Here is an 11,973-nt window from a genome sequence, read left to right on the forward strand (position 1 = left end):
CACTGGACAGCTGACCAATCAGTGTAAGTTACACCTCGCTTTTCAGAACGATCAGCTTTGTAAACATCTATGCATTTCAGAAAGGCGGGGCATAGAGGAGAAACAATAATGTACATTATGTGGAAAATAATGTGTTTTTTGAACCTTAAACCACAAACACATTGCATTACACAAAATACACAAAGTAATGTTCTTTTTAACAACGTCATATGACCCCATTAATAGAATCATGCAGTAAAAGAACGCACTATAATTGCGCAGGTGCAGTAATCTAGACTTTACGTAATGCATGCATGTAGGTGTTTTGAATGCTTTTTGCGTTGTGAGAATATTCTGCAAAATAGCTCAATTGTCATGGTATATTACTTAACTATATTATGTTATGAATAAACTAAACATTTAGAATTTTTACCTCAGTGTGTTTCTTCTGAGTTTCTTTATGTGTAACGTTTAACTCATTTGTTCTGAAGTCTCTCACAAAGAGACAGACAGCACGAGTCTCAACAGCCCGACCTTGATACCACAAATACACCATCCATTATCAATTGCTGTTTACACTGAATGTAGGCTAATAAAATTAGAACAATCATTCTCGCGTTTCAATGCTTTGCTGGTAATTTTTTTGTCACTTCAGGCTATCAAGCTATTTGTCTGGTCGGGCAAGAAAAAAAAAAAAAAAAAAAAAAAAAAGAAACATTTTAAACTAGCTAGAAGGCTGATCAGCTGTAGCTTGACCTATATTACTATTATTATTATTATTATTATTATTGTTATTATTATTACTAATGTGAACATTAAGAAGGCAGTTCGACCTGTATTCTGCTACTGTGATTCTCTCTGATGATGCAGTAACTACCAGGGGGGATTAAAAAAAAATCTTCGGTCTGTCCAATGATTGTAAACAGTCATTAGGTACATCAGACTGATATATATTTAATATGATAGTATAATTAAATTTACATTACATTTATGCATTTAGCAGACGCTTTTATCCAAAGCGACTTACAGTGCATTCAGGCTATACATTTATTTTTACCAGCAAGTGTGTTCCCTGGGAATTGAACCCACAACCTTTTGCGCTGCTAACGCAATGCCCTACCTCTGAGCCACAGGAACACAAATAATATAATATAATTAATATAATTAATATAATATGACTGATTATATTTACTGACTGAATATTTAAGACCCATCGATTCTGAATTTAAGACATTTTAAGACTTTTTAAGGACCCGCGGACACCCGGTCATGTTCTGACAATAAAGAGTAGTTTAAAACCACAATTAATGGTCTGGTTTCTACAACTTTCACTTGGGAGCAAAAATCTGCCTTTAAACTTGAAAGAAATAAAGATATGCTATTTATTGTAATAATTATGATACCAACTGATATGAAAATTTTTATTGTGATAATTTTTGGCCATATCGTGCAGCCTTATCAGGGTGAAGGGGAATCTTTTTTCCCCCCAAAGGGATATATTTTGCCATGAAGCAAAGTTCCCATTGTTGTGGTTTCCTATTAAAATTACTCATCTGCAAAATTTGCAGAACAATAAATTTGACTGAGCTTTAAGACTTCTGTTGCTTTGATACAAACCAAAGGAGGAAATATTACTGTTGCGCAAAGGTTTATTTCGGTAGATAAATTAAAAGGCAACAAGCTGTAATCTTAAATCAGCAATAGTTTCTATATTCTTCAGGGATATTTAAATATATTTCAATCTAAGCATAGCCTTTGATGTTAATATAAGTGAGTTTACTTGGCAGCCATATTTGCAATGCCTCCAAGTAGCTATTTCAGGCATGCAGGACCAACTCCTATCTACTTGAAGGGAGGAAATACAGAAATCTCAAATACTGCTTACCAAACTCACATCTAAATAACATTTTACATCAGCACTAAAATCGCCTTCACCTGTTGAGGCTGTGAAGCTCCCTCTCTCCACGAACCACAGCAGTGTATTTCTCTTCCTCAGAGCGTTCATCATTCTCCAGGGCCACGCGGGCCTTGTAGGTGGCACTGGCTTCGATCTCCTCTGCCAGCTGTGATGCACGAGCCTCCCGCTTGAGGAACTCCTCAGAGTTGTCTCGCTCCAAAGGAACCCTGGAAACAAAAGGAAAAAGTCAACCTAAGAGACAGCACATACCTACTGTCCTAGGCGAGGTGATTTATAGCACAGATGAGAGGACTTACGTGTAGGAGGACAAGCTGCTGTCATAGGTGGACTTCACACCGTATGTCTCCTCATTGTATTTAAACATCTCATCAGGATCCCAACCATTTGACTGAGAGAGAGAGTGATCACTGTTTCACCTCATACCTCTTGTGATATCTTTAAATATCTAAACATTGCTGATGCTTATGATACTTCTAAACTAATTCAACTGCAATTTGCTACATTATGTCAAGATTTGTTGACTGTTGTCTCACCAGATCAGTGTCAAGAGACTCCATGCTGCCTGAGATGTGCTGCTCCCCTCCATCCCAGGGTTCCAGATCCTTCTCTTTGTGCTCTCCATTAAGACGGGCACTCACTGCACTGTCTGTGAAGTTATCTCACCACACACCAACACACAAGACAAACTACAGGATTCATATCACTTGTATCATGGTGATGCAAAAGCACACATATGCTTATGGAAGGAACATAAAACGGAGATGAAAACAAATTCACTATATGGGAGACATAATGAAGTGGAAAACTTCATGATGATTTCTAAATGGACGCTAATGGTGGTGCAGGGGCAAGGATCTCACATTTAGTCATAAGACAGACAACAATCTTGTATCTGAGCTAACTGCATTACAAACAGATCTCAAAGGCCATGTTTTCAGAAAAAAGTTTTTTTCTGACATCCTGTTCAGTTTACTGTTGAAGAATTAAGCTCTTGTACAATAATCAGAAAATGAATGACTCATTCCTCGCTAAAAGTAAACAGGAAACATTGTTACTTTTAGAGTAAAGTCATTGCTAATAGTTAATTAAATCCTAATGCTTAAACTAAAGGAATAGTCACATTTTCTGGATTTTCACAGGCAAAACCCATTCATTTTAATAGGAATTCACATAAGTCAGAAAAGACTTTCCTTTGGGTTCCCTGTTGGATTCACCACACTGACCAACAGAAAGCTGCTTGGTTTGAAAGTAACTTCTGTGTTCGCTGTGCTTCATACATCACTACATTACTGATAATAAACAATGGACCTTTTTGCCTGCAAAATTCCACTGAAATGTAACTAATGTTACTGCACTTAACAATATTAAATAAACTTGATGAATCAGACAGGAACACTAATTAGAAAATGAGATTCCTGAGAACATGACCTTCACCGGAGTAAGTCAGAGGTTAAGGGTCACAAAGGACACAGAGGAAATACAGTAATACAAAAGAAAAAAATCAGGAAAGAATCAATACATGTGGGTTTGTTAAACTGGCATGATGCCATGCATTTCAATTAGTAGTTTCGAAGAATTGATAAATAAAAAGAATTCATTTTAGTTCACTGATTTCAAATGCTGTTGTATGAAATACAATGCCAACTGGAGTAGAGTTTTCAGGGTAGCATGATTTGTTTAATTGCTGTTAAACTGTTCTTGCATGGATTTTAACAGTTCATGTTTGTTTCAGTAAATTAGATTTTATAAAAGAAAAGGAGAAAAGACAAGCAAACAGATAAAAAAGAAATCCCAACCGGAAGAATTATGATCTCCCACCAAGATTTATTTCGATTAAGCAATATTGTGATGCTCATGAAAGGAAACAGACCTCTAATAAAACATCATCTGTTTAAATATGTCATAACAATCAAAATGTTACAGTAGCTACTTGCAGCCAGCTTTGAGCAGGTTTGGCACTTGTGTGTTGCTTGTTTGGCTAGTATGATGATGGCAAATGCCATTTGATCTTCACATGAACTAGCTTATCATTTTTGTATCTGTGCCAGTTCTACAGACTGTATTCTGTGTTCTCTGGTGCACAAAATCAAAATCTAGTAGCTAAAGTCTTAACATTGCACAATTCCTGTGGTGAACTACTGCAGAACACAAACCTTCTCTAAAAGCTAGCTCTAACTGAACTCTGAAATGTGTCTTTTTGTAGGTACTCCTAAAAACTCTAAAATGTTTCATGTTTAAGCCACCTTAAAAAAAAAGAGCTTTCTTAGAGACATTGTCAATGCAGTCATATCAAACATTTATATAGCTGGGTAATCTATGTAGGCCACAAAAAGCACATAAGAAGCTGATAACGTGTGCTTCTTTTGTGAGAATAATGTAAAAACAACATCCGCTGACATAAGGGCTGCATCAGTGTTGTGTTATTAATTAAGCTCTAGATTGACCCAGCATGATCCTCTGATCAAGCAAGATTACAATAACAAATAACAAAAGCATCTCTGTGTCTGCAAGTCATGAACTATTCACCTACTCAAAGAATGCCGCAAGCAACTGAAAAGATTTTGCATAAAAAAAATACACTTGTAAAAGAAGATGAGGATGAATTGGATTACCTGCATCTGATGAGACTACACCCATTTAAGAGGAAAGAGACAGAATAAAAAAAGTGGTCAGTATGAGGAAATCATTGAGCAGATTCAACTAATGCATTTTTTTAACCTAAAGTGAGAGACAGGTTGACAGAGTTAGACTGTATGGAAGGAGCATTTTCGACAAAAGGATAAAAAGCTTGCACACAGAAGTATGTCTGGAATGATAATTTCATAAGTGTGTTTTGCATTGTTAATGTATGAAGTAGCATTATAAATATTTTATAACGAGTGATTTGCAACGTCTTTGATCCATCAAAATGTCATCCCTTCTCCTAACAACACACTTTGAGCACTTACCAAATACACATCTTATTCAGCAGTAATGAAAACATAATTGCAGGACTACAGCAGGCACGGTTCATGATGTTTTTCATGGTCTGCATTGACACTGCAAGGCTCACAGATCTGATTGTATAATACTGATCACATTTACATGCACATCACAGATTAAGTTTATGGTTTTGGTTAAGCTTTTATTCCATGTGTCACAAAACTTATACAGGGTTACTGCTCATTTTTTAAATTCAAATGTAAGGCTTTTAAAGAAGTTTTTAAGACCTGAAAAAATAAAAAGGAATATCAGACATGATTGTTAAGTGTTTTGACATTTTGTGTTGTGTTGTGTCGTGTCACGGCAAGACAAAACAAATAAAATAAATTACATTAGAAGCATTTGTTTTGTTGAGTCCAGTGGGGACATAATTACTGATTATAATGACTTATAGTGTCTTTTTATGCGTTTCGTTGCGTATCGTGCCACATAAACATAAAATCCATGTCCGCATTTGTGATTGGAGAAATGACAAACAACAGGCTCTACTCTACACTGCTCAAAACTCGCGTTTGAATTGTCAGTCAAATTCTTTAAATATGTAAACGTACTTACAGGCTGTGAGCCAGAAGCGCCAGACTGTCCTTGCAAAGTTGGAATTGCCCCACTTTCTAGAAACAGACACTGGCATTGTAGGCTACTCTTCCAGGAAACAGTCCTTGTCCTCTGTAAAATGCTATGCACACATCTGAATATTTGGGTTGAACTGTTCTGGAACAGTGTTAAAATACAACTTAACCACTGATTTCTAGATGTGTCCTCTTTTGGAAGGCCAAACAAAGTAGTTTCGCTTTCACAACGGAACACAACGTCTCCACAACATGGCACTAGCGGCAACAGCGAGAATAAAAGTTACGTCTTCTTGCTTTGCGTGAACATTTGTGCGGCGTTATGCAAATCTTCCCACATTGTGACGTAGACATGTGGGGGTGTGTTAGAACCAGCCGTTTTAGGCAGGCGTGGTTGACTCTTAAAGTTGCCATGAAATGGAAGTAGTGATCGTCTTTTTTCTCTACTGTGACGTCTATCCAAGTGAAACGGCATCTGAAATGAGAGGGTGGGACTTGATTTCGTCCTTCGGCAATTGATTGGATCGCTTGAAGTTGGGGCATTGCTAACAAAATGGAGGCAGATCTGAATACCAGTTTGCAGTTAGTTGTGGGGGGATTTCTCTCCACTGGATTCACCGCCGACACCCTAGCATGAAGCTTTTTTTTATTTTTTGAGAAAGACGAGGACAATCAACAGCACAAAACATACCTTACAGAGTGAGCGCGCAAGAGAGAGAGAGAGAGAGAGAGAGAGAGAGAGAGAGAAAGAGACTGCCTGAATGACCGAGTGTCCTCCATCAGGTTAAGTCATATTCATAAAAAAAATAGTTTGGGATGTCCTAAGAGTAATGTTGTTGTAATATCCTATTATCTTTCAATTTTTAAGGGTGTTTTTTTATTGAATGGCTTGCGTCAGCACTGGTCAATGCATTGATTTCTATAAAGTGAAGCATCAGATTCAGTTCTTCCCCGTTTTATTTTATTTATTTATTTTGTGGCTTGTGTGTTTTATTGAATAAACTCGTAGGAACATTAGGATAATTACTATTACTTTAGGATATTTAAACATATGTCCCACTGCTTTCTGAAAGAAATATGTGTTTTTCAAAGTTATATGCCCTGATGTGTCCTTCTGCCATGTTTCACATTGTTCACACACCATTATAAACAACAATCTAAGTTACTGTAGTGTGCTGTTCCCTCCCGTTTCTCTCTGATCTCCTGGTAAGAGTCCATAATGCGGCGGAGGGGCGGCACACACACCCACACACTGCTTAACCGACAATATAAGATTCAGTTTTTCCCCCTGTTGTTTATCCCAGCGTTTACTCCTCACGTCACTAGCTCCGCCCTTGCGCCGTAGCTCATGACCAGAAGAGAAGATGAGGGGAAGGGGAGGTTGACGTTTTTGATTAAAGATCACTAAGGCACATGAATTACAAAAAATTAAATAATGAAGTGCATGGATAAATTATTTATAATAAACACAACAGTATTCCATTAAAAAACAAGAATTTTCAATTTTTCTTTCATGGTGACATTAACTTTTATAAAGAATATCTCTTTGGATTTGAGACTTTAGTCTTTGCAACTTTACAGATCTTCTTTATTCACCAAGAGCTTGTAACACTCCAAAGAGAAAGGAAAAATTAAAATCGCATCATATGACCCCTTTAAATAAAAAAAAAAAAAGAAAGAAAACATCTCCTTGCTGTAATGATGTGTGTTTGGAAGCAAGACATTTATAAATACAACAGAATATCCCCTTACAGTAAACATTAAGCACAAAACTGAGAAATAAAGAGAATTGGATACAAATGACCAGATTCTGAATATATATCAGATTTAGAATCACAATATCTGATTTAAAATATGTTTCATGAGTTCGCCTTGCAGATAATAAAGTGAGAAGAATTAGTATGCGTATTTGGTGTGCTGTCCGGGGAGAGGGGCATCATAGATTATAAAAATAATAGGTGTTAAACTAAAATAATATGTGGAACTGAACAATGCCACTGAACTGTTGTCAACTGGTGTTGGGATTTTTTTATATGGTTATAATCATGCGCATCTAGTCAGTAAATCTGGTTCCTTGATTACCGCTAAATTGCCATCACCTGCTTTCAAATGGAGTGGCATTTAATAGACAGAACCGTAGTTCACTGACAAGCTACGCAATATCGCGTTGATTATCGAAGGCGATTCATCTGGGATAATGAACGCGATATTGCGTAGCTTGTCAGTGAACTACGGCTCTGTCTATTAAATGCCGCTCCAGTTGAAAGCAGGTGATGGCGATTTAGCGGTAATCAAGGAACCAGATTTACTGACTAGATGCGCATGATCATATCGTTAGATATATCGCCCAGCCCTATTGTCAACCATGAGAAAATTCCTTGGAAAAACTTTAGTAATCATGGAATATAAGTAGTGAGTTGAACATTAAATAAAAAACATGAATTTGACTTAACATCATGAAAAACTGTTCTGTTGGTTAATGCAAAAACTCAAAGCATCATTTTAAGTCACACTTTGCAATGTGTAGAATTATACACAAGACTTTATATAAAAGATATTAAGATATTTGTTGTGATGTCAGTAAATGGATCAGTTTTCTTGCTATTTGTGTTCTTAGATGAACTGGCTTTGGCAGTTTATACCTATACAGCATCTATACTACATCTTTTCAGAGCTTATACCTTTAAAGGAACCACTTAAAGAAGCAAGGACAAAAACATAAACATTTCTCTGAAAAAAGGTCTCACCTTTCTTGGCATAGTTGAGGTCCACATCTTTGAAATGAACTACCACTACATCTGAGGACTTGAAGATGATGCTCTCCACAATATCCTCACGGCGAGGGCCCACACTGGGTTCTACACTCTTCCTGTGGGCAGCATCCAGGACAATGTCACACTGCAGACGCACAGAACAAAGCCATATAAAAACAGGGGAATAAATGTTGTATGTGCATAGAAGTAGAATAAAACAGAATATATTTTTGATGTCAAGTGATTTAAATGCTTGAGATTAGAGCCACAGAAACTCTTCTCCTCACCTCTGGGCCATAGGTCTTAAAAACTCCTTCATAGATCAGCCCATTTTTAACCTTAAGTTCACATTTGGTTCCCTGTAGAGTGGTGAATCACAAAACCAAATTTCAGTAAGATTTTATTGGTTTTATTTTGTTAAAGAGAATGATAAAATAAAAACAGAAAAAAACAAGCTTTTTTCACTCTTGTGCATTTTGGACTCACCACAACTGAGGTCAAAACATGAACCATTCTCATGTTTGCATAAACTCCACTGAAGGCCACCTTAAAGATAATTGAGAAAAAAAATAACAACATTATTTTGGACTGTGGTAAAGATTATATAAAAAAATTACATTTAAATTGTAATAGTTATTTTCGGCCCTCTAATTTAGTTGATTGAGTTCAGTGTGCTAATATACAGTTCAACAGGGGACTTTTTCATTATTTCGCACTCGGCTTATTTGAAATGGAGAGCAAAATTTTAAATGCGAGTCAATTTTTGAAATTCATTGTTACGAATAAATAAAAGAAACTGAAAGACAAGTTACAACTCACTGCAGTGGAGGGTCCTTTGGCATTGTTGCGTCCTCTGTGAAGAAAGAAAACAGCACGAATGATAAGCTTGATAATAGATAACTTATAATCAAATGGATACATGGAAATGCTTGACATGCTGTATACACTGTTTGCAGAACCAAAAAAAACGTTTTTGCCAGGAACAAGAATTCATGTGATACCGGTGGAGCTATTGATCGCACATGCACTGGCAAACACCCAGAACTGCAATGACAAGGGAGTGACAGATAATCATATGCTTCATGCATTTCATTGTGCAAAAAAAGCGCTTGTGAAGTTCCCAAACAACAGTCTTAGAAAAAAAAAATCAGCATTTCACTGAGAAGATGTGATTCATAGCCACTGACGACATTATACCTCAAACATGCAAGAATGAGAGCTACTAAATTATAAAGGATTTTCATATGTAGGATGAAATACCAATGGGGCCTCTAATGTGCAACAAGAATGAGTTCAGTGCACATGACCTGGGTACAAACTATCAAGAGCTTCCAGTGCATTAAATTAAATGAAAGAATAAAAGCTGTGAATGACAGTCCTTTTTCAGCAGCCAAAGTACAAATCAAATGCTGCATTACAGGCGGTGTAAGGCTTCACTGCACCACTCACGATTCCCACAGTTTCTACAATTCATAATACGCTTCTTGTTTCGTGTAAACAAGAATGACATTTTTTTCACCATGCAGTGCGACTATGCGATGCCAATAAAGGCCTCTCTGCTTCGCAGGCTGTAGGACTAAACATTTCCACGTACATTTACAGCACACTAAAAATCGAGTTTCACAACGTGCTCTAAAAGGAACACACTTACACAAATGTCATCTATCAAGGACGGACTGAATACATGCAACCTCTTGGAAACGTCAAGGTTGATACAGTGGTCTGACTTTCCCGTGTGCGCGCACCGCCTCTCATCGGAAATGCTCGCGACTGACAAAATAGTTCCAGCCGTGAAACGCTCGTTTCCCAAATGCACAGAAACGGGAAAGAAAGAGGCTGTCCTCGAGTTAACCAAATGCAAGAAAACCAAAACGGAAGCTGGGTTAATGTCATTCTCAATAGTGACACACAGCGCTAACATGTGACTTCTCATATGGGATGATGAATTCCCATAACGCCGATCCTCGGGCCCTCAGAACGATTTAAACATCAGCAGACAGGCCTTACACGTTACACAGAGAAAAGTAAAAACATGACGTATCTGCAGCCCCCTTTGCATTTCTTTTGGGATTGACAAGTCAAAGGCAAACGATGTAGAAATAATGTGATCATAGTCTATAGAGCACCTGATTGTATTTTGAGCTAATGTATTCCTAAATTAAATTTATCAGCAAACTGGACTGTCATGTGGATAAGAGGCAGTTTAAGCAAATAAATGTCGGCTAGTTAGCTAGCAGACAACACTACGATGAATTGTATCGCTGCTGCGCTGATACTCTCATTTTATGGCTCGCAAATCATTTCTTTTAAAGTTATTCAAATGTGAAACCCGTTCAATCGATGATACTGTCGGAAAAGATAAAAAAAAAATGCATCTGTCCTGTGGGGCAAAGCTGTCATATGTTTCACCGGCAAAAAGACACAATTCATCCTGAACGTGTTCATCCCAGCAGACACCCCGCCCCTCACAAATATTCACGAATATAATGTCCGCTATCAGCTGTTATTTTATAACCACATTGGCTTTGTGCCCACTAGCGTGTGAATCTATGTCCTGTGAATTTGGCCTATATCGGCCTGCTTGCGCTCAATCCCGACCACTGCAATTTCACAACCTGCGTTTTTAAACTACGACACAAGTGCAGGCATGCCGCATCCCCCGGTAGGTTCACGCTCATCAGTCCTCCAAGTTAAAACCACGTTATGTTGCAGGTTCGGCACTCACCTTCCTATGTTCTGGCGTCCGACGCCTCCTCCTGCTCCCCCGGTAACGTTACCGGAGGCCGCTGCGGCTCCGCTGTTGCTTCCGCCGGGTTTGCGATTACCACCGGCCTGCGGCTTCATGGACATGGTGATCCCATAAACGACAGCTTGAGCAGAGCTTTCTGGTTGTTTGAAAAAAACGTTTTAAACCGCGAACGAGTGCGGAATATGCTGTTTGACGCGTTAGCTGACAGCTGATCTAACGTAGTGACAGCCGACGAGTAAAGCGACTCCTGCAGTTATTCAAGCCTCCACTAACGCTGCCTGCTACCTCAGCTAGCTCTGCTGATTTATTTCCTCCTAAACAGAGACAGTTCAGCCCGTTTTAAAACCAAAGCGCGGACGATCCATATGTTGTAGATGTCAACTAAAATACCAACCCGGTAATTTCGCTTTTTTGTTATTTTAAGTGCGATAATTACAGTGATATACACAGTTCACGCGGGGCTTCAGCACTGACCGATAGACCTAAACAGTCTGAAAAGCCACAAAAAGTGGCGGAAGGATATATACACATCCCAGGAATGTGTGTACTGCTTTAGACGGTTTTATTTGTTCTAAAGAGAAATTATCATCAGTAATTACTGTAAATATGTCTGGAACGTGATACGTTTTTTTTAGTTGATACTGAGAATGAATTAATGTGGGTTTTGATGAACGCTGCTCTACTGTACAGCGCACTATTTTCAGCAACTGCACGGATCACTTTGAGCGGTCGTGTTTTGACACTAGTAGATGACTGGTGTAATATACACTGCTAAATTCCTTGAGCACTATGCCGTTGTTCTGATCATTTTTTTTATTTGTTTGATTGTTTGTTATAATCTACACTTTGATTGTCTTTAGACAAGTCTAAGGAGTGGTTAAAAAAACATTGTTATCCTCATTAAACTAAATACCCTTGATTTATGTTGATCAAAAGTATGGTCATCCAGAAAAGGGTTTTCCATGTGATTGTTCGTCCCTAAGCTTGTAGAAAAATGAAGTCATGAGAAATATATTTATTCAC

General features: G+C 37.9%; 1 protein-coding gene across 10 annotated transcripts in view; it reads right to left on the reverse strand.

The window, feature by feature from the left end:
• LOC109046176 (ataxin-2-like) overlaps positions 1-11,456 on the reverse strand; it is a 30,428-nt gene extending 18,972 nt beyond the window's left edge. For 5 of the 10 annotated variants that reach the window (XM_042757320.1, XM_042757317.1, XM_042757316.1 and 2 more), the window contains exons 1-9: positions 10,927-11,455; positions 9,021-9,054; positions 8,688-8,747; positions 8,489-8,560; positions 8,196-8,346; positions 4,510-4,524; positions 2,431-2,555; positions 2,194-2,285; positions 1,915-2,103 (exon numbers count right to left, since the gene is read on the reverse strand). In XM_042757320.1, the coding sequence (XP_042613254.1) occupies positions 1,915-2,103; positions 2,194-2,285; positions 2,431-2,555; positions 4,510-4,524; positions 8,196-8,346; positions 8,489-8,560; positions 8,688-8,747; positions 9,021-9,054; positions 10,927-11,051 (863 nt within the window). In that variant the 5' untranslated portion in view covers positions 11,052-11,455. Of the gene's footprint in view, positions 1-1,914; positions 2,104-2,193; positions 2,286-2,430; positions 2,556-4,509; positions 4,525-8,195; positions 8,347-8,488; positions 8,561-8,687; positions 8,748-9,020; positions 9,055-10,926 lie in introns of all 10 variants that reach the window. The other 5 variants (XM_042757321.1, XM_042757319.1, XM_042757315.1 and 2 more) reach the window with 2 other exon arrangements.
• Positions 11,457-11,973: the final 517 nt, after the last annotated feature.

The sequence above is a fragment of the Cyprinus carpio genome, chromosome A5 (assembly GCF_018340385.1).
Source record: "Cyprinus carpio isolate SPL01 chromosome A5, ASM1834038v1, whole genome shotgun sequence".
Classification (NCBI taxonomy): domain Eukaryota; kingdom Metazoa; phylum Chordata; class Actinopteri; order Cypriniformes; family Cyprinidae; genus Cyprinus; species Cyprinus carpio.